The sequence below is a fragment of the Balaenoptera physalus genome (genome assembly GCF_965194825.1).
Source record: "Balaenoptera physalus genome assembly, chromosome: 5".
In the NCBI taxonomy this organism is placed as follows: Eukaryota; Metazoa; Chordata; class Mammalia; order Artiodactyla; family Balaenopteridae; genus Balaenoptera; species Balaenoptera physalus.
In genome coordinates, this window is record NC_138884.1 from 49,648,728 (window position 1) to 49,672,600 (window position 23,873).

Below are 23,873 nucleotides of genomic sequence, written 5' to 3' on the forward strand. Positions count from 1 at the left end.
GTACAGTGCAATCACATTCATTTTACAAAGGAGTTAGGTTCCACCGTCAACACAAAAGGTGACAATTGGATGTGAACAAAATGACTCTTGAAAGTTACACAAATTGCTCACAAATTGCAGTATTTTACCAACTCTGCCAGTTTTGTATTTGTTTTCTCTCCTAGCAACAGAACAGATCACTGTTCTTTAAACAACTGGAGTAGTTTATTTGTGTTGAACAGCCATGTGGTGTGAAATCGTGTGTACTCTGAAGCTCTGGGATCACGTGTGTGCGGTGCGATACTCTCCCCACCAGAGCTGAGGGAGCTGATGCTGGCTGTAAAAATGCACCTCCCGCTAGTCCCACATATGTGGGAGCACATGTTCATTGAGTGTAAAGGAGGCATTGTGGTGGAACGCTGTTTAAGTTGTTCTCCCTCCTCCTCTTTCCCTCTAGCTTCCTCCTCCTTTGCCGTTCTCTTGTGTTTGCTGAACACTGTCATCTTGTAGGTAAATTCGAACACGTTGCAACTCTATGGCATATGGCATTCTATTTAGATACATCTTTGTTTATGTGCCTGTTTATAGGTTCTTTGTTGAAACAAAGTTGCAAATATCAATACCTATGCATGTGGCTGTTGAACTTCTAGAAAATTCTGTTAAGAGCATGAATTTCATTTCTGATCGCACCATGTAATACTCGCAGCATGTGTTCCTAGCTCATCTGGTTGCAAAAAAGTACTATACGAGTAGATGTACAAACCAGTTTCCATCCCTGGAAAATAATTTAAATCTGTTAGCCCATCAAATGATGGGATCTTTTTGAGCTCCGGCATGGTTACAGTAGCTATCATTAAGGCTGTGAATATACAAGTTAACTTAATTCTGCTTTTGTTTTAGTTTAGAGTAACCATTTATTTATGTTACTGTTTTGTTGCTTTGCTAAACACTGAGGTCAATAGTCCTACTAGCATCTCATATACAACCCAGCTGCCACTGACTGACCACGGGAAAGTACTTTCCCAGTGGAGATTAGTTAAAACATTCTCTGAGAATCTGAGTGAGTGAACCATACTTTCCTTCATGCAAAACCAGAATTGATTACATGTATTTCCTGCCAAAGCTAAGAGGTGCAGTTTTGAATTTCTTCAGAAAGGGCAATTTCAGGATCACTTAAGTTTTATGATTTTAACATTGTGTTTAAGAACAATTTTCATGCTAATTGAAGTGTCCTGTGTCAAAGGAGGAAAAAAAATCAAGTTCTTAAGGTAGACCACCTTCTTTAAGGCATTAAATGGAAATTCACAACTTTCCAAAATATTCTTTGTAGGAATTCTATTGTGATGGTTACATAGCTTCATTCCTTGATTCAAAAATTGTTTGCTGAGTACCAAGTAAGCACTGGATATACTGCAGTGAGGAGAAGCAAGTTCTTGACCTGTTGAAGCATATGGGATCCTGCAAGGGTGATCAGCAATAAACAGCTAAACAAACAGCAATTTAGAGAAGTGTCAGGAAGACAGAGGACAGAATTCAGTGATAGAGAATAACAAGAGGGGAGCTAATTCACTAGGTGATTTGTAATGGTGGTTGGAGGAGGTAGGTTTTAGGCTGAGACTTAAAGGATGAGAAGAGGTGGGCCAGGTAAAGAGCATGAGACAGAGCAGCCTAGGCAGAGATCAGCAAGCATCAAAACTCCAGGCATAAAGGAGCTTGGGTGTTTCCAGAACTGAAGGTAACCTGGTGTTACTGCATCAGAGCTTTTAAGTGAGTGTGTGTGTGTGTGTGTGTGTGTGTGTGTGTGTGTGTGTGTGGTGTGGGGGGAAATGAGGAGGTGATGGTATGAGATTAGATTAGATCAGTAAATGGGTGTCAGATGATTCAGAACCTTGTATGCCATGGTTAAGACTCTAGATTTTAAAATAAGTACAATGGAAACCAATCAAAAATTTAAGAGTAGAGAATCATTATCTAATTTAATTTTTAAAAGCTCACTTTGGCTATTTTGTGGAGAATGAAACATGTGTGAGCATGTTTCATTGTGTTTGTGGTTAAAAATGGAAGCAATGAGACCAGTTGGAGGGCTATTAGAATCATCCAGTCAAAGACAATGGTGGCTTGGGTAATAGAGTGGTGATGGAGATGGAATCAACTGGATAGATTTGAAATATTTTTTGGAGGTATCTTCTGAATTTACAGGTACATTTGATATTCAGGGTGAGGAGGAATCAGGAATCTAAAATGATCACTTTTTTTTTTTTCCAACTGGGCATATCATGGTAGCCTTTACTAAGATTGGGGGTTGGGCAAGATCAGGTTTCAGAGGGAGATCATGTTCACTTTTAGATATCTAGCACCAAACCTATTGCAAAATTTATTAATTCATCAAACATTGATTGAGCTTCACCATATGCCAGACTTTGTACTAAGTGTTGAGGATATCTGGTGTCCTTATGCTTATGGAATTACAGAGATGGTAGATTTCAGGGTGCAAGAAGGGACCATAGTTGGAAATCATCCAGTCCAACATCCTTATTTTAAAGATGAAGGGTAGAATTTGAAGCATTTGATTTTTGAAGAAATATCAAGACTCCTCTATAAAAATTATGATTATCCTAGTAAAACGTAACTTTACTCAACCAGCAAAAATTGTGGTATTATTTTCCCTTAGGGATAGCATACAATCTGTTTTCATTTCTGTTTTAATGAATTGTTACAACTAGTACTATTAAAACACTTTCTGTTGCATTCTGAAGTCATGAAAATATGGGCATTATAGCCAGGAGTTCAGTGAGTGATGCTGTCATTGGTTTCACTAGGCTTATAAACAACACATGCAAGAAGAATCATAAACCGTGTTAAAATGTGCACACATTTTTTTACTAAGGATTGATAGTAGACAAATGTGGAATTGGACACTTGTATTTTTTATATTATTGATGGTAGGTTGATATTTACCTTGAAACCTTTTAGAGGAGATTTTTCAAATTTAATGGAAAGCTTAATATGAGAGGGAAAAAAAGAAGGGCTGCAAAGAAAAAATTTGTTGTTGTGCAATGAATTCTAGATTTGTGTGTGTGCAAGTGGATGTATGTTGGAATGTTTGTTTTAAGGGCTTATTCAATTTTGTAAGTTAATATATTTGGTTAAAGAATAAATAAGTAATGATGAAATAGCAAGTTTTGTAGATGTGAACAATTTAAACACCAGGAAACCAAAAAAGATTATTTAGAGTGGTCTAGATAAGCATACTTATTATCTAAATTATGATACAGCATTTATTGTTCATTTAAAGTGAGATTTACTTGGCTCTTTATACTAGGTCAAGTACTGTAAAAGAAAAGAGATGAAAGTTCCTGCCCTAAGGGCGTAACAAACTTGAAGCATCAGGCATGATCCAGTCTGGTCACACCCATGCACACACACGATGGGAGACTGTTTCCTTCAGTGAGCGGTGATTGCCATAGGAACGCCCTATGGAGAGAAGGAAGTTTCAAGATGTTTTGTAGAGACGAGGGCCTGTTCATCAGAAGGATGTTTCAGGATAAGAAAGGAAAAAGTGGATATTGAATGAGATAGACTGCAGTCAAGTGACCTACTTGAAGCTTAAAAGTAGGTTGAAGAGACGATGATAAAAGCAAGGATGGAGCTAGATTAGAATGCATGCCAACGGAAGAGGCAAAACTCCTGAGAGTATGGTTGAAATGGTCAAAATAAGAAGTATTTAGCTCTGCTTCTTCCCTGTAACTTGAAGGGCAGGACTAAATTCAAAGAAACCAGAAGTCCAAGGTTTAACCCTGTACCTTCAAGGAAGAAAGGTAACAGCCAAGGGCTGACAGTCGAAACTTCATGGAATTTATAACTAGGATTGTGTACACATAAATTAATTGAAAAATTAGTAGCGAAAATAAAGACTAGATAGAAAGACAGCTTGTTTTCTGGAATCCTGCTGAAAAAATAGAAGTTTGTGCATGAATATACCAGAACAGGAGTAATCTATGTTTTATTAATTAATCTGTATCCTTATATCCTCATGAAAGATACAAGGGTAAGAGTGTAGTTTTCACTTTCTGAAAAAGTGCTTAGGAATAAACATTGGCAAGAACCTGCAGGAAGCCTTCGGGACAGGAAAATGTCTTTTGTTCTTAACCACTTGCCCCTGGCTCTCCCAAAAGCCACCTTCTTACTGTGGTGGTTTAGCCACTCACCTGTAGATTAATATTTCCTCTATGATAAATTAATTTGCTTGCTATGGACAGTGTGTATGACCTTATATTCCTTCACAATAACCTCGAAATTTTCTTCATCATGCAGTTGACTGGAACACACCACTCACTCCTGAAGTTTGAAAGAGGCTCACTGGCCAAGCAGGACTTTTTTTCATTTTTTTTTTTTTTTCTTAAGCTTTCTCAGCTGCACTAATTCTTAACCAGCCAAAGAAACTCTCAAGGGGATACTTTGGGGGAAAGGGGAGCAGAGACATCTTGAGAAATTTTTACATATGTAAAACAAATGTCTTCCACTGAGGTTTTTAAAATAGTCCCTTTAAACTGTAACATGTGTCAGGCTAAGTTTGCTCAAATAATCACAGGGCTGCACAAGCAGGTCCCAATCAGTGCACACCAGACACAGAGGCCCATTTTCATGAGAGTCATGTTTTTGTTGGCGGTTTTAGTTTGTCTTCAGAAATTGCCTCTTGCGTTGGTGGTGTAGTGGTGAGCATAGCTGCCTCCCCCAAATTACTTCTTAACCCATTATCTCTAGAACTTTCCCATTCTTTAATTCTACTTAGGAAAAAAGGGATATTATCTCACAGCTGAGTGGGAAGACGCAAGGAACTCTGTCCAAGTTTTCTCCAGGAATATTGTTGTCAGGTTTGTGGTTTGCTTCTAGAAATTTGGTATGTGAGTTAATTTACATTTTTCACTCTACCTCCAGCTTTTTTTTTTTTTTTTAAGGGACGGGGTAATTTAAGAGGAAATTGAATATATCAGAGCACCTTATTTTTGTTGTTGTCTGTTTGCTAAATAGGAAAGTCCATCAGCTTGGTAATGGAGGAGAGCAATGACTCCATGGAGAACCTCCAACAAGGCCAAGGGCGGAACAATGCCATGAAGTGTGGGTGGCTGAGGAAGCAGGGAGGCTTTGTCAAGACTTGGCATACCCGTTGGTTTGTGCTCAAAGGAGATCAACTCTATTATTTCAAAGACGAAGATGAAACCAAGCCCTTGGTAAGTAGGAGAAAATTAAAGCATTGTGGTGCTTAGTAGTCTAAGAAGTAGAGGGGTTTGCTAGAAACTGATGGAGACTGAGGTCACCCCAATCTCCCTGGTCTCCTTCTTTTCGTTGGCATCTTTCACACTCTTTCTCATTGCTTACTTTGGTTCAAGATGATGAATTTGCTAATTGAGGCCAAGAGACAAATTACACTTGTCGGATATTAATTTTGACTTTTACGAAGCTGTAACAGAGTGTCTGAGTCCCTCAGGCAAACTTACTTCATGTGGAAATGTTAATGGACATCTGCTAGAAGATATATTCTATAGCCAAAACATCTTTCCTTTTCTCAGAAGTAAGTTGAAAGATTTGAAGGAAAACTGTAAATGCAATTTTAAGTAATTTCTGAGACACCTTCAATATCAATTCTGTGGGGGCTTCTCTCTACTTTAACTCACATAAAATATGGATGTAGTGCTAAACCAGACAGTGTGGGCACATCCAACCAGCATACACAATATAGTCCCCTGGGAATAGTTTCTATGTTTCTTTGTGGTTTCTTACTGGTCTTTTATTTTCTTGTTTACTTACTTTCTCAGCCACAAATCTCTGGGTTGCAATTAGAGAAAGGAAAAATCTCCATCGTTCCCTGTAGGTACAGCAAGCTTTCTTAGCTGTGATCATTGCTTATCAGTTAATGAAAGGAGATGGGAACTGAGGTATCACTTCTGTGTTTTTCCTTCATCTACATCTATAAAATATATAAATAAGAGAAAAAATGTTTGAGATCAGTTTACATAAACATCCCTAACAGTATGTTCTTGAGGCTATTTTCCTTGTATTCAAATGTAAGAATTTAGTTAGGAATTTGGATCAAGGCTCTGCTTTAGTATTTTAAATTCCTCAGACATTATAATTTAACAAAGTTCTCATTAGTATAATCGAATTACATAAAGATAGCAATGAAATTACAAACTCTACTCATTTTGTGAAATTGCTATTTTTTTCACATATTTTTACCAGGGCCAAGCATTAGACTAAGAATTTGTATATATACGCTATCTTATGAAATGCTTACAATAATCCTGTGAGGTAGGATTATCCTCACTTAAGTATGACAAAATCAATGTTTAAGTGTAATGCATATTACCCAAAGTTAGACAGTGGTGCCATATTTTGCCTCTAGTTAGGTCCAAGTTCATATGGCCTCAGCCAAAGATCTCATAAATAAATCAATAAAAGTATCCCATATTGATATCATGAGACTTACAGTGCATTTCCATACCTGCTATTGTTTTCATCACAGCAAACCAGTGAGGAATATGGGGGTTATCATTATAGATGAAGAAATTGTGTCTTAGTGACATGAAGCAACATGACCCCCATTATATAGAGATCAGAGGCAAAGGAGTAAAGCCTTTTGTTTCTTAACTCTTACTCTAGGGTTCTTTTCTTGTACCTTGTTTTAAACTATGTAATACTCACAGTAAGGTATTATCCTGAACATAAAATCATTTTTACCAAACTGAGGTTAATGTGAAAAAATGTAGAACGTGGGGGATCCAGTATGGAAACTGTGATATGGGGGACCGTGTTCAATAAAACAGAAATATGAGTAATATTCAATATTTTATCCTATGAACTCTTGTTCTGGCGTGGTTTGGGTGGGCTGGGTTGTTAAACAGAATGGGTACAAATCAAATGATTAATTAGGTCTCATCTAGAACCTAAACAAGGGATTAGGGAAGCAAACAGAGGTTTCAGGGGCTGAGTGGCTAGAGAATTGAAAGGAAACTGAACAAACGTTTTGACTCTTTGGGGAGCTCAGCGTACCTTCTAGTAATGAAGATAGGATACAATGGATCAAGCTCGAGCTCAATATTTCTAAAATTTGAGAAATTGCAGATGTCAGAGAATATGCACATGACCCCTCTAAACTGTTAAAAGAGGATATCATCAAATTGCCTTGGCTATTGTCCTCCGTGGAATTTCTTAGAAGATCTACAGTCACAAATAGTATTCAGTGCAATGTAGTTATTTTGACAAAAAGTTGGAAATATAAATAAGAAAATGCAAAAACTTCTGATTAATTCAAATGAAACTCTGCCTCAAAGTGAAAATTACTTTCATTCATAATATTTCTAAGATAAATAATATTTTGATATTAGTATGTTACTAGTATTTGTAGATTTATAATGACTGAAATTAACAAAATAGTTATATTGACAAGAAAATACTAATTCTTATACAAACCAAACATAGACTACAATCACTCCCCCCCGCCTCCAAAAAAGGTTTCTTAATTTTTCTTCTACTTATTACTTGTTAAAGATTTGCTGTTAATAAAGCAGTAATAGTTTGGGGTGAATAATTTTGAATTATTATTATTTTTTTGGATCATCTTTTATGACAGTGCAAGCACCAGGAATTTTGACATAGTACTTTTAAATTTTAATCTTTTACACTGATGTTTAGACATGTGAGCACAGAGTCAGATGAAAACCCAGCAATTCCTATATCAGAGGACACTTCGGAATTTGAAAGGACCATGTATTTGCCCATGAATGGATTAATTTCTTACTTTAAAGTGAGTTCTTTAAGTGAGCATAGATGCCTGACACATTGTAAGTGCTGCAGCGCATTTTTGGACGAGTTGGTGAGTGATTCAGTAAAATATATCTCTAGCCAAGCAGGGTTGGGCCAGGACCATGTGCTGTCAGTAGTACTGACTATCCTCAGCTTCATGTATCAAAATCATAACCTATATTTAAAATAATGAAGTTTAAATCACATTAAATAAATCCTGTAGTGCTATATTATAGAATAACTCTAAAGAATTCGATGAAGAACAATTGAACATCCTGAAAAATGTTAAAACGGGAAAAAATTTAGTTGTTATAAAACCCCTCATTTTATAGATAAAGGGTGCATGTGTGTGTGTAGGTACCCTTTATCTATAAAAGGGTACCTACACCTCCTGTGTGTGTGTGTGTATCAACCAAGGGATACTGTTAATGAGTAGCAGATGATGAACTGAAAAATCAGATTTCCTTGCTCCTGATCCAGTGTTCCTTCAGTTTAGGCTTTTGCCTGCTCACAAATCCTCAACTTTTTTTTAGATTTGCTTCCAGTCAGAAGTACTGTTTTCAGTATTGGCACTTACAAGCATAAGAATGCCCTTGACCTTCATATATTTTGATGAGGGCTATTTCAATAATACTGGAGGAAACATCACAATGAAATGAAAAAAATTCACTCTTCTAAGCATTCCTAGCCAGCTGAAAATGTTCAGTAGACTTAATCTGGATTGGTTTTCCTCTCTCTTAATAGTATTTCTGAAATGAAAGTATTAAAACCCTTGAAATGTGTGTCCCTCCTGTCCTAGAAAGAGGCTCTCAATTTATTTTAGTGCAACTTTCTCTGAGTTTCTCAACTCAGTAAAGAGAGTCAAACTCCATCATTATCCTTGTTATTAAAAACTGCACATCTGTTGGGAGAAACATGTAAACAAAATTATAATTGTGACAGGCTACCATGTAAGCACTGAGTGCTCACAAAACACAGATACAATTAGTGCCAGGGAGTGAGTGGTGACTGGCTAGAGGAGTTGGGGGAGGCTGTGCAAAGCAAGAGGTGACCCTTACCTGGGCTGCTGAAGGTTGGTGGGAGTTTTCTAGGTACATAAATTGGGAAAGGAATTCAGAGCAGAGGAAAGATATGGAATTGTAGAATAGATATCTGTAAATAGCTCCATATTGTGAGGGCAGCAAAATGACAAGAAATGGGCTTAGAGAGATTGGTGGGGCCACAGCAAAAATGGATGTGTATGTCACCCAAAGAGGCTGGATTCTCAGGTAGGTAATGGGAAGCTCTTTCCAAAGCACCTGAGCTACTCAAGATGCAAAACCACACTACTTTGTTAGAAAGGAATACTGGTGGCTGTTTCCTGATGTCTCCTCTGGCTGCCGTAATAGAACACCATAGACAGGGGCGCTTAAACAACAGAAATTAATTTTCTCAGAGTTCTAGAGGCTGGAAGTCCAAGATCAAGATGCTTCCCGGGTTGGTTTCAGGTGAAGCCTCTCTTCCTGGCTTGTAGACAACTGCCTTCCCTCTGTGTCCTCACATGGCCTTTGCTTTGTACACAGGAGAGTGAGAGAGCCCTGGTGTCTCTTCCTCTTAAAAGGACATGAGCCCTATCAGATAGCCCCATCATTATGGCATCATTTAACTTTAAAGGCCCCAAATACAGTCACAGGGAGGGTTAGGTCTTTAATGTGAATTTGGGGGGCCCAATTCAATCCATAATACCTAATATGTTGAAAACCTATGTTAATAAATATAATTTTCTCAGTTAAGATTTTCTTCCATCTGTACTGTCTATCTTCATGTCTACTAGAACCTAATATATCTGATTTAGTGCATTTTAAACTTAATTATTTGAACCTAATATTGATGTTTCATATTCTTATTCAAATTGCACCTTGCTTCCCAAATATTCCACAACCTGTGCTAGTTTGGGAACTTAGTCTCTAAACTGACACTTGTATTTTCTTCTTGAGCAAAAGGCAAAAGCACCTCTAGGTCCTCCTTTCTCTGGGGACAGTACCTGGTTTGTAAACAAGACTTTCCAGCCTGTAGCCAGGGTTCTCCTGGCAATATATTGGAGGTCTATCTCAAAATATAACTGCTTTATATTTAATATACATCTAACTAAAATCTTTAGTATCCTATACTTTTAAAAATGAAACTTTAGTTCATCTAGGCTGAAACCCTCTCCAGAAACCATTTTCTACAGTGTTTGCAATTACATGGATACAGATTTTATTTAGAACAGATTTAAAAATAAAGTTAATTTTGGTTGTTTCTGAAAAAACAGACACGGAAAGTGATGTATGTAGCCAATTTTGAACATACACTAATGCATCCTTTATTTCTGTTACTCATAGAACACTACTGTAAACATCCTATAGTACTGTATTTTTTCAGTTTTTGTTTAATATTTTTTCTATTTTAATCTTTAAAATAAAGTTCTATTTACATACAGAAAAAAGTTTAAAATTATGCTGTACAGAAGAATTTATTTTTAAAAAAGTCTTCCATCTACCCTGCATACCCCTAGGACTTTTGGGTAACTCTGAAAAATGTTTTAAAACAGATTTAAACCAAGTTTGTGACAATATTGTTTGCCTATTTTTCATTAATAATCATGACAAATGACTGTGGCTTTAGTTACAGATATTATAACATGGGGTAAGCAGCTGAGTTATAGATAAAGTATGATTATTATAACTATCCTAAAAATAAGACAGTTATATAGATTTTGTTAAATGAATTTAGTGATAAATTCCTAGTACTTTTTGGGAACCATTTGTTTTACTTCTATCCTGAAGTATATTATTCGTTAAATAATAACCAAGTCTCAAGTTTGGCCATACTAGTGAATGTCTCTGACAGACCCTGGGTACTAGGACTTGACACTGGAAAGCACTGATTTCTAGAAGCCAGTCTGGCACTCCTGATAAAATGACTAAAATCCAAACAGGCACTAACCCAATTAATCTAGTCTAGACTTTCTACAACAGATACTGATCCACTTGTGTGGGGAGGGTTTGTCTGGACATGATGAAGATGACACTGTATTAGATCACAATGGATTTGCTTAACTTAGAGAACAAAGTGATTTTCAGTGAATTATAACCTGAGGTCTGACCTCTAAATGTGCAAAAATTGATTACTGATTTAAGAGTAAGCTCTAATTTTATATCTCTAATGAAACTTGTGAGTTAATGAAACCTAGAGATCTCTAAGGTAATTGCTGTTCTCTGTTAAAGTATATGAGCCAGGGGACTTCCGTGATGGTCCAGTGGGTAAGACTCCACGCTCCCAATGCAGGTGGCCCGGGTTCGATCCCTGTTTGGGGAACTAGATCCCACATGCATGCCGCAACTAAGAGTTCACACGCCGCAACTGAGAAGTGCACATGCCGCAACTAAGAAGTACGCATGCTGCAACTAAAAAAGATCCCTCACGCCGCAACTAAGGATCCCTCATGCTGCAATGAAGATCCTGCGTGCCACAACTAAGACCCAGTGGACCAAAAATAAATAAACAAATAAATAAATATATATATATTAAAAAATATAAAGTATATGAGCCCGAAGCAGCCAAAACCTCGATTGCGTGTTTAAAATAATACTGGAGGGACTTCCCTGGTGGTCCAGTGGTTAAGGTTCTGTGCTCCCAATGCAGCGGGCAAGGGTTTGATCCTTGGTCAGGGATCCCGCATGCCACACGGCACAGCCAAAATAATAATAATAATAATAATACTAGAAACCTTGAAACTTGAATTTCAGCTTCAAATCTATAACTGACTTTCTATGTAGCATCTAAGTCTTTTGGCATTTAAAAAGACACATAAGAAGGTATTGTGTGTCTTCATACATTTTTAGGAACTCTTAGCTCTTTCCTAGAAATTATATCAAAAGATAGTGTTATTAATATAAAATATTTTATTCTGCTATTTGTTGAATAATTTTTTATTGCTTATGGAAGTCACCTAGGCATGGCATTTATTTATTTCAGTGTGGTTAAAAACATAGACTTTTGAGTTACATTGTTTGTGTTGAATCTTGATTCATCTACCAAATAACTATGATATTCTAGGTAGTGATTAAACTGGTTTAAGCTTCAATTTACTAATCTGTGCAATGGGATAATAGTAGCACCTACCTCATAACATTGTTAAGAGGTTTAAATGAGATAATTTATGGAAAGAATCTTAGAAAGCAGTAGCATATAGTAAGCATAAAATAAATGTTAGCTATTTTTATATTAGTTTGACCAAAAGAGTTTATTTCTTGAGATGTTCACCCTAATCATTCATTCATTTCATTTTTTTAACACATATTTATTTTGACTGTACCTGTAGTTATTATGCTAGATTCTAAGAAACAAAAAGATGCTGTAACTGATGGTATAAAAAGATAGACACCACCCCCACGCAAAAAAAAAAAAAAAAAACGATTTAAAAGGAAGAAGCTTATTTCTTTCTCAGGTGAAGGTCCAAAGTGATTCTAGGTAAGTGAGGAGGTCTGCTTCAAAAAACTGTTTAGAAACTTAAGCTGCCAGTGATTTTGCAATTTTAACTTTTGGCTTCAAAATTCATCATGGGGTCACTTCCTTCCCAGTCACCTAGAAGGCAGTATAAAATAGAGTACTGCATAGAAGTATTAGGTGGACTAATAATGGCTCTTATCACTTCTATTTGCATTCTGTTAGATAGAACTGAGTCACATGATCATTCCTAACTGCACAGGAGACTGGGCATGCAGCCTAGCTTTATCCTGGGAGCAGAGAAGAACGTGGGTATGAAAAAAGAGTTAGCGGTTTCTGCCACAGAGACAAGTAATGCTAAATATCCATGAAGGTGGTGCTCAATTCCAGTGGCTGTTATAGACAATTGCAGTTACCGTACAGTGTAATGAGTATTTAAATAAAGAAAGTATAGAGAACCATTAGGAAGCCACGGGAGGGGCACCTATAACCACTTCAAGGTTCAGGGAGAGTTTTTCAAAAGAATATATATTTAACCTGAGAATTGAAGAACATAACTTTATTACAAGCAGTTGGGTTGATATATGTGGCAGAATTAAAGGTATAGGTCATGGTCCTTCGGTAGATTGTTGGAGAATTGATAATGGCTGAGTATTTCACCACCTAAGAAAGAAGACAAGCAGTGATTCTTCCCTTGCTTTTATGTGCCTATTTTTCTTGGTTTACTGGATTTAGAGCTAAACAGTGAAAATAGGGCTTATTCTATGTATAGCTCACTGTGAAGGAATCCAAAATGCTCACCTATCCAAAAAGGCCTCCTCTGACAGTCTTACAACTCTGTCTGGTGTTCCTATTGTTCATTATTTTGTATTGTGCAATAATTTCTGGAAAAATTTTTGAAAGGCAACTATGCCACAAACACTTGGTCTTCTATCATCCATTATTTCCTTACCATGAATCATGGTAATCAGTCACTTTTGACTGTAGGAGGAAGAGCTGAGAAAATCTGTTGCTGCTGGAGAGGGTACTTGGTATGGAAGAGCAGCAAAATATGTCTTGGATGAAGGGAAATTGATGGTTGGGCATGGTGGCCAGAGGGATCAGTGTGAGAGAAGATTTCATCGTCATAATTTCCTCTAGAATTGACTCTGTCCAGCGTGGTCAGTTCTCTGGAAAGCAGTTGCGCCCAGTTATTTTTGTTTGTTTGTTTGTTTGTTTTTTTGGCTGCATTGGGTCTTCGCTGCTGCGCGCCAGCTTTCTCTAGTTGCGGCAAGTGGGGACTACTCTTCCTTGTGGTGCGCGGGCATCTCATTGCGGTGGCTTCTCTTGTTGCCGAGCATGGGCTCTAGGTGAGCGGGCTTCAGTAGTTGTGGCACCGGGCTTAGTTGCTTCGTGGCATGTGGGATCTTCCCGGACCAGGGATTGAACCTGTGTCCCCTGCATTGGCAGGCGGATTCTTAATCACTGTGCCACCAGGGAAGTCCCAGCCCAGTTGTTTTGTATGCAGGTTCTAAGATCAGACTCCCTGTGTTCAGCCTAGACTCGATCACTAGCAATAGGCTTTGGGTGAGTTACTTGTTTACTTGGGTAAGTTACACATATGTAAAATGTGAGTAATAATAATAATTATCTAATAAGTAGTTGTTAGCATACGTGAAATGACGTTTCTAGAATGCTTTTACAATATGTGGCCACATATTAAGCACTCAGTAAATATTGACTATCGTTACCACCACCACCACTACGATCATCATCATCATCATAATCCTCATCATTTTTACCATCTTTTACCATCAGGATACCCTGACACAGCAGTTTAGAAATCAGGATCTATAATATATACTTTATTAATTGTGTAACAAAGGGAATGGTAGATGATCAGCCCATGTAAGTAATGCTAACTTCAGAGCAGAAGATAACTTGTTTTCACTTGTGATCTATGCTGCCAATACACTGAACTCAAATGGAAAGATTCTCAAAAAAAAAAAAAAAATACTAACCTTTGCAGTATGTCTTTTCTCTTTGTTTAAATTACTTTTGGGGCCCCTTCAGAGCTTATCAAAATGATTATGAGGACAGCCAAGGAGTCTTGAAGGATTCTTTTTGGACCATCCCAGAGAGAGGCAGGCCTAGTTTTCTTGTCTCACACACAGCACTCTTTCCTCAACAACAATTTGGAGAGAGATCTACTGGAGTTTAATCCCTTGAGTTCTGCTTCTAACATTTACTCATATTGACTGAAGGCTTTTGTATTTGTGATGCAATTCAGTAGACAGAACCAGATAATTCATATGCTATCTCATTAGCATAAATTTAGGTCTATTTCCATTATCCCAACTAGTGGAGAAGAGAATGTAGGGGAAAAAAAATTAATGGTTGAAAATATAATTTGAATATTTATATTTTTAGTGCTTAGAGTAATATATTTTAAATGGCTACATTTTCTTCCCCTGGTGTATGAAGTATTTCACAGCTATTTGCTATTCATTTTCTTTCAGGTTTCTTTTGAGCACTCAATCTTTCTGGCCCTTCTTCTTTAGCTTTATCCTGCATAAATCCAGATGCTCTCTTTTTTCTAGTGTTATTACCATATGTTCATTCATTCAGTAACTATTTATCAATTGTAAACTACATAAATTATAATTTACAAAATGTTTTGATCGCTTTTTGTCTAAAAGGAAGCAACCCTAGATACATGAATTGTTAATCTTACTTTCCGAATTTTGGCTTCTTTCCCTTAGCATATTTTCAGGGTTCATCCATATTGTAGCATGTATTAGTAGTTCATTTCCTTATATGGCCTACTAATATTCACTTGTCTCGATATGCCACATTTTATACATATTCATTCTCCAGCTGACAAACATTTCGGTTGTTTCTCACTCTGGGGCTATTATGAATAATGCTGCTATGAGCATTTGAGTACAAGTTTTTGTATAGACATATGTTTCCATTTCTCTTGGTTATATACATAGAGGTGGAATTGATGGGATATACAGCAAATCTATGTTTAACCTTTTGAGGAAATATGCCAGCCATTTTTAATTATTAAATTCCAATCTAATTTAATACTCAAGCCTCACGCTTGGTTTATTTATTCATTTTTTTAAACATCTTTATTGGAGTATAAGTGCTATACAATGGTGTGTTAGTTTCTGCTTTATAAGAGAAGAGAGTGAATCAGCTATACATATACATATATCCACATATCTCCTCCCTCTTGAGTCTCCCACCCATTCTCCCTATCCCACAACACTAGGTGGTCAAAAAGCACTGAGCTGATCTCCCTGTGCTATGCAGCTACTTCCCACTAGCTATCTATTTTATATTTGGTAGTGTATATATGTCCATGCCACTCTCTCACTTCATCCCACCTTACCCTTCCCCCTCCTCGTGTCCTCAAGTCTATTCTCTACATCTGCATCTGTATTCCTGTCCTGTCCCTATGTTCGTCAGAACCTTTATTTTTTTTTAATTTTTATTATTTAGATTCCATATATATGTGTTAGCATACAGTATTTGTTTTTCTCTTTCTGACTTACTTCACTCTGTATGACAGACTCTAGGTCCATCCACCTCACTACAAACACCTCAATTTCATTTCTTTTTATGGCTGAGTAATATCCCATTGTATATATGTGCCACTTCTTCTTTATCCATTCATCTGTTGATGGACATTTAGGTTGCTTCCACGTCCTGGCTATTGTAAATAGAGCTGCAGTGAACATTGTGGGACATGACTCTTTTTGAATTATGGTTTTCTCAGAGTATATGCCCAGTAGTGGGATTGCTGGGTCATACGGTAGTTCTATTTTTAGTTTTTTAAGGAACCTCCATACTGTTCTCCATAGTGGCTCTATCAATTTACATTCCCACCAACAGTGCAAGAGGGTTCCCTTTTCTCCACACCCTCTCCAGCATTTATTGTTTGTAGATTTTTTGATGATGGCCATTTTGACTGGTGTGAGATGATATCTCATTGTAGTTTTGATTTGCATTTCTCTAATGATTAGCGATGTTGAGCATCCTTTCATGTGTTTGTTGGCAATCTGCATATCTTCTTTGGAGAAATGTCTATTTAGGTCTTCTGCCCATTTTTGGATTGGGTTGTTTGTTTTTTGATATTGAGCTGCATGAGCTGCTTGTAAATTTTGGAGATTAATCCTTTGTCAGTTGCTTCATTTGCAAATATTTTCTCCCATTCTGAGGGCTGTCTTTTTGTCTTGTTTATGGTTTCCTTTGCTGTGCAAAAGCTTTTAAGTTTCATTAAATCCCATTTGTTTATTTTTGTTTTTATTTCCATTTCTCTAGGAGGTGGGTCAAAAAGGATCTTGCTGTGATTTATGTCATAGAGTGTTCTGCCTATGTTTTCCTCTAAGAGTTTTACAGTGTCTGGCCTTACATTTAGGTCTTTAATCCATTTTGAGTTTATTTTTCTGTATGGTGTTATGGAGTGTTCTAATTTCATTCTTTTCCATGCAGCTGTCCAGTTTTCCCAGCACCACTTATTGAAGAGGCTGACTTTTCTCCATTGTATATTCTTGCCTCTTTTATCAAACATAAGGTGACCATATGTGCATGGGTTTGTCTCTGGGCTTTTTATCCTGTTCCATTGATCTATATTTCTGTTTTTGTGCCAGTACCATACTGTCTTCATTACTGTATCTTTGTAGTATAGTCTGAAGTCAGGGAGCCTGATTCCTCCAGCACCGTTTTTCTTTCTCAAGATTGCTTTGGCTATTCAAGGTCTTGTGTTACCATACAAACCGTGAAATTTTTTCTTCTACTTCTGTGAAAAATGCCATTGGTAGTTTGATAGGGATTGCACTGAATTTGTAGATTGCTTTGGGTAGTAGAGTCATTTTCACAATGTTGATTCTTCCAATCCAAGAACATGGTATATCTCTCCATCTGTTTGGATCATCTTTAATTTCTTTCATCAGTGTCTTATAGTTTTCTGCATACAGGTCTTTTGTCTCCTTAGGTATGTTTATTCCTAGGTATTTTTTACTTTTTGTTGCAATGGTAAATGGGAGTGTTTCCTTAATTTCTCTTTCAGATTTTTCATCATTAGTGTATTGGAATGCAAGAGATTTCTGTGCATTAATTTTGTATCCTGCTACTTTATGAAATTCATTGATTAGCTCTAGTAGTTTTCTGCTGGCATCTTTAGGATTCTGTATGTATAGTATCATGTCATCTGCAAACAGTGACAGCTTTACTTCTTCTTTTTGGATTTGGTTTCCTTTTATTTCTTTTTTCTTCTCTGATTGCTGTGGCTAACACTTCCAAAACTATGTTGACTAATAGTGGTGAGAGTGGACAACCTTGTCTTGTTCCTGATCTTAGAGGAAATGGTTTCTGTTTTTCACCATTGAGAATGATGTTGGCTGTGGGTTTGTCATATATGGCCTTTATTATGTTGAGGTAAGTTTCCTCTATGCTTACTTTCTGGAGAGTTTTTATCATAAATGGGTGTTGAATTTTGTCAAAAGCTTTTTCTGCATCGATTGAGATGATCATATGGTTTTTCTCCTTCAATTTGTTAATATGGTGTATCACGTTGATTGATTTGCATATATTGAAGAATCCTTGCATTCCTCGGATAAACCCCACTTGATCATGGTGAATGATCCTTTTAATGTGCTGTTGGATTTTGTTTGCTAGTATTTTGTTGCAGATTTTTTTTTAAGTTTATTTATTTATTTTATTTATTTATTTTTGGCTGCGTTGGGTCTTCCTTGCTGCATGCATACTTTCTCCAGTTGTGGTGAACGGGGGCTACTCTTCGTTGCGGTGCATGGGCTTCTCATTGCGGAGGCTTCTCTTGTTGCAGAGCACGGGCTCTAAGCGTGCGGGCTTCAGTAGTTGGGGCACGAGGACTCAGTAGTTGTGGCTTTTGGACTCTAGAGCGCAGGCTCAGTAGTTGTGGTGCACAGGCTTCATTGCTCCGTGGCATGTGGGAATTTCCCGGACCAGGGCTTGAACCCTTGTCCCCTTCATTGGCAGGCGGATTCTTAACCACTGTGCCACCAGGGAAGCCCTTGTTGCAGATTTTTGCATCTATGTTCATCAGTGATATTGGCATGTAGTTTTTTTTTCTTTGTGACATCTTTGTCTGGTTTTGGTATCAGGGTGATGGTGGCCTCGTAGAATGAGTTTGGGAGTGTTCCTCCCTCTGTCATATTTTGGAAAAGTTTGAGACGGATAGGTGTCAGCTGTTCTCTAAATGTTTGATAGAATTCGCCTGTGAAGCCATCTGGTCCTGGGCTTTTGTTTGTTGGAAGATTTTTAATCACAGTTTCAATTTCAGTGCTTGTGATTGGTCTGTTCATATTTTCTATTTCTTCCTGGTTCAGTCTCGGCAGGTTGTGCATTTCTAAGAATTTGTCCATTTCTTCCAGGTTGTCCATTTTATTGGCATATAGTTGCTTGTAGTAATCTCTCATGATCCTTTGTATTTCTGCAGTGTCAGTTGTTACTTCTCCTTTTTCATTTCTAATTCTATTGATTTGAGTCTTCTCCCTTTTTTTCTTGATGAGTCTGGCTAATGGTTAATCAATTTTGTTTATCTTCTGAAAGAACCAGTTTTTAGTTTTATTGATCTTTGCTATTGTTTCCTTCATTTCTTTTTCATTTATTTCTGACCTGATCTTTATGATTTCTTTCCTTCTGCTAACTTTGGTGTTTTTTTGTTCGTCTTTCTGTAATTGCTTTCAGTGTAAGGTTAGGCTGTTTATTTGAGATGTATCTTATTTCTTGAGGTAGGATTGTATTGCTATAAACTTCCCTCTTAGAAATGCTTTTGCTGCATCTCATAGATTTTGGGTCGTCGTGTTTTCATTGTCATTTGTTTCTAGGCATTTTTTGATTTCCTCTTTGATTTCTTCAGTGATCTCTTGGTTATTTAGTAGTGTATTGTTTAGCCTCCTTTTGTTTGTATTTTTTACAGATTTTTTCCTGTAATTGATATCTAGTCTCATCGCGTTGTGGTCAGAAAAGATACTTGATACAATTTCAATTTTCTTAAATTTACTAAGGCCTGATCTGTGACCCAAGATATGATCTATCCTGGAGAATGTTCCATGAGCCCTTGAGAAGAAAGTGTATTCTGTTGTTTTTGGATGGAATGTCCTATAAATATAAATTAAGTCCATCTTGTCTAATGTGTTATTTATAGCTTGTGTTTCCTTATTTATTTTCATTTTGGATGATCTGTCCATTGGTGAAAGTGGGGTGTTAAACTCCCCTACTGTGATTGTGTTACTGTCGATTTCCCCTTTTATGGCTGTTAATATTTGCCTTATGTATTGCGGTGCTCCCATGTTGGATGCATAAATATTTACAATTGTTACACCTTCTTCTTGCATTGATCTCTTGATCATTATGTAGTGTCCTTCTTTGTCTCTTGTAATAGTCTTTATTTTAAAGTCTATTTTGTCTGCTATGAGAATTGCTATGCTAGCTTTCTTTTGATTTCCATTTGCATGGAATATCTTTTTCCATCCCCTCACTGTCAGTCTGTATGTGTCCCTATGTCTGAAGCTGCTCTCTTGTAGACAGCATATATATGGGTCTTGTTTTTGTATCCATTCAGCCAGTCTATGTCTTTTGGTTGGAGCATTTAATCCATTTACATTTAAGGTAGTTATTGATATGTATGTCCCTCTTATCATTTTCTTAATTGTTTTGGGCTTGTTATTGCAGGTCTTTTCCTTTTCTTGTGTTTCCTGCCTAGAGAAGTTCCTTTTGCATTTGTTGTAAAGCTGGTTTGGTGGTGCTGAATTCTCTTAACTTTTGCTTCTCTCTAAAGGTTTTATTTCTCTGTCGAATCTGAATGAGATCCTTGCTGGGTAGAGTAATCTTGGTTGTAGGTTTTTCCCTTTAATCACTTTAAACATGTCTTGCCACTCCCTTCTGTCTTGCAGAGTTTCTGGTGAAAGATCAGCTGTTAACCTTATGCGGAGTCCCTTGTATAGTATTTGTTGCTTTTCCCTTGCTGCTTTTAATATTTTTTCTTTGTATTTAAGTTTTTATAGCTTGATTAATATGTGTCTTGGCATGTTTCTCCTTGGATTTATCCTGTATGGGACTCTCTGCTCTTCCTAGACTTGATTGACTATATCCTTTCCCATATTAGAGAAGTTTTCAACTATAATCTCTTCAAATATTTTCTCAGTCCCTTTCTTTTTCTCTTCTTCTTCTGGGAGCCCTATAATTCGAATGTTGGTGTGTTTAATGTTGTCCCAGAAGTCCCTGAGACTGTCCTCAATTCTTTTCATTCTTTTTTTCTTTATTCTGCTCTGCAGCAGTTATTTCCACTATTTTATCTTCCAGGTCACTTATCCATTCTTCTGCCTCAGTTATTCTGCTATTGATCCCTTCTAGAGAATTTTTAATTTCATTTTTTGTGTTGTTCATCATTTTTTGTTTGCTCTTTAGTTCTTCTCGGTCCTTGTTAAACATTTCTTGTATTTTCTCCATTCTGTTTCCAAGATTTTGATCATCTTTACTATCATTTCTCTGAATTATTTTTCAGGTAGACTGCCTATTTCCTCTTCATTTGTTTGGTCTGGTTGGTTTTTACCTTGCTCCTTCATCTGCTGTGTTTTTCTCTGTCTTCTCATTTTTCTTAACTTACTGTGTTTGGGGTCTCCTTTTCACAGGCTGCAAGTTCATAGTCCCTGTCGTTTTTGGTGTCTGCCCCTACTGGGTGAGCTAGACTTCCCAGCTAGCTGTGGTGCATTACTCCCCTTCAGGCTGTGTTTATGCAGCCATTCCCAGTCTTCTCTCTTCTCCCTGGGATCTGACCTCCAAAGCCTGAGCCCTAGCTCCCAACCCCCACCTGCCCCTGCGGGTGAGCAGACAAGCCTCTCAGGCTGGTGAGTGCTGGTCGGCACCGATCCTCTGTGCTGGAATCTCTCTGCTTTGCCCTCTGCACCCCTGTTGCTGAGCTCTCCTCTGTGGCTCTGAAGCTTCCCCCCCACCACCCCCCATCTCTGCCAGTGAAAGGGCTTCCTTGTGTGTGGAAACTTTTCCACTTTCACATCTCCCTCCCAGAGGTGCAGGTCCCATCCCTATTATTTTGTGTCTGTTTTTTTCTTTTTTCTTTTACCCTACCCAGGTACGTGGGGCATTTCTTGCCTTTTGGGAAGTCTGAGGTCTTCTGCCAGCATTCAGTAGGTGTTCTGTAGGAGTTGTTCCACATGTAGATGTATTTCTGATGTGTTTGTGGGGGGGAAGGTGATCTCCACGTCTTACTTCTCTGCCATCTTGAAGGTCTGAAACTCCTCATGCTTGGTTTAAATCTCATTTATGTTGCTCCACACTGTATCCCAGCACTTGCCAGCTTTGACAGGGCACACACAAGGGAGGAAGCTCAGGTGCACTTTTTCTCCTTCCCTCTACCCTCGGCACTGTGTATGTGTGTTTGTGTGTGTCTGTGTGTTTGATTGTCTGCATGTTTGAGAGGCCCATTGACTGGATACCCTTTCCTTCTCTTTGAGGTCTCTGGACTGGCAGTGGGGAAGAGGAGAGCAAGAACAAATACATCTCTGCCTAAGAGCTTATCGTTGTAAGGAGACTATAGGGCCATCTTGATTGCTTCTGTTTCTCTGGCTAACTTGTGGCTGTTTATGACCGTCTTTACTACCCAGAATGTTGGAGATGGGGCTGTATCTTGTCCTCTTTTTTCACCCTTCAACTCTCAAAATGAGCAGTACACCCACAGCTTCTTGCTCCTAGGAGATCCTTACAAGGCCACACGCCTTCCCTGGTTAAACTTGAGCTCCTGGAAATACATACATGGTCACCATGACAAATGTGGTACTGTAGGCTCCTCCACACTGCCACAGAATTTTCCTTGCCCTGCAGTTCTTTTGTCCATTATTCAGGGATAGGTGAAGAGCAGTCTAAGCACTAAGCTACCAGTCTCTCTAGTTGCCAGCAATTCTCCTGCAGTTTGTTCTCCCTCACTAGAGAGGGTTTTAGCTTTCCCCTAGACTTCTTTCCTTAGCAAGAAGGAGTAGTTGATGGCATTTGTTGTCTTTCCAAATTTAATATCTTTTTATTTCTGGTTTTAGATTCTAGAAGTCAGTTTGGGGCAATAGGATAACTCCTACTCAACACCCTAGTACAAAACATTGTGTCATAATATTACATTTTTCAATTACAACTCATGAATCAAATGTACATACTTTATTCTCCCAGGTAAGTGGGACTAATATTCTCTCATTAACCACCATTTCTAGCGATTGTCAAAATCCTTCCTGTGTCTGATTTCCCATGATTATTACCTTGAAACAATATTCTGTTCCATTTATGACCTAGATACTCACCATATAGTAAGTACTACATATATTTTAAATATGCTAAATTATTATCTTTTTCTTTTCTCACTCACTTTTCCTGTTTGTGTCATAGTCATAGAAGAGATTAACAGAATCAATTCAAAGTCTTAGCAGAACCCTCAGTTCATCTTTGCAAACCTGGATTCCTACTTAAATGTATTTTTCTAGGTATGGGATCACACATGGTTAAATAATGTGTTATCCCTCACTAAACTTAAAAATATTTAGTTCAGATAAGTAGATGCACATCTTCTACTTGGCCTACCTTTTGGCTAATCTTGAGAAATTGTCAGAGGGATGACTAGAATAAAGAACGGAATCTGTAGATGTGAGCTCACTGACCTAGATGTGGGTTGAATATGCAATAGTCCTCGTCTTTCTTGCAGTGGGCAAATGAGCAGTCATTCCATTTTCAAACTAGACAAAGATTTCATAAATATTCTAAATGTTCTGTGTTATTTTGCATTTCAAATATTTAAGCAAAAATCTTTTGTGAAGGCAGTTTTACTCATTATCACAGATAGTGACATAATTGCTCATCTAAGTTTTCAAAACTTCCTCTTTAAAGAGTCATCATTTCACATGCAATTGTGATAAGAAGACAGTGGTTATTTAAGATGTTGTTTCTCCTTTTAACTCTTTAAAAATGCTTAAGAATATTTTAGAGATACAAACAACGACTTTGTTCCCTCTGAAGCCCTTTCCTTCCAAAATTATGAGATGCAAAACTCATGAAATAGAAAACTTGGCTGGGTTTTTTAAACATGCATAAATCATTCATAAGAGTGTTGTTTACTGTTTGAGATTCTATCAATGAATTCCTTTTTCAAAGCAGATACTGCGACATTCTTTGTGTCATTGTTCAAAACATTTACAGTGGGGTCAATTAAATATCAGGTATTCATTTTTAAATCTTGTAACACATCATAATATTACTGAGGAAAGAAACTCAGAATACTTACAGATCTCAGGTAATAGTCTGAATTGGAAGTTTCAACATATTTTAATTAAAATATTTTAAATCACATAATTTGTTTTGATCATAGAAATAATTATTGGCACAAGCTATATTTGTTGTCTTTCCAAATTTACACCTCCTTAGTCAGCTACTTCAATAGAAATTACATTTTTGTTTCTGCCCTCTTCTCTCCTCTTGCGTTCTAGACTGGGGAATAGGAGTCATGTGATGCTATCCCTGAGGGCTTTTATTTTGTGGCATTCCATGTAGGTGATACCTTTCTAACCTTTTGTTTTGATGTCTCTTAAAAAATC

The 23,873-nt window shown here is 37.4% G+C and overlaps 1 protein-coding gene and 1 long non-coding RNA gene across 2 annotated transcripts in view; one reads left to right on the forward strand and one right to left on the reverse strand.

Moving 5' to 3' along the window:
• Positions 1-23,873, reverse strand: part of LOC309661547 — a 544,407-nt gene that overhangs the window by 332,865 nt on the left and 187,669 nt on the right. The window lies entirely within an intron of this gene.
• Positions 1-23,873, forward strand: part of ARHGAP24 (Rho GTPase activating protein 24) — a 510,476-nt gene that overhangs the window by 78,672 nt on the left and 407,931 nt on the right. The window contains exon 2 of the mRNA XM_082463237.1: positions 5,011-5,210. Coding sequence (XP_082319363.1) covers positions 5,031-5,210 — 180 coding nt within the window. The 5' untranslated portion in view covers positions 5,011-5,030. The remainder of the gene's footprint in view (positions 1-5,010; positions 5,211-23,873) is intronic.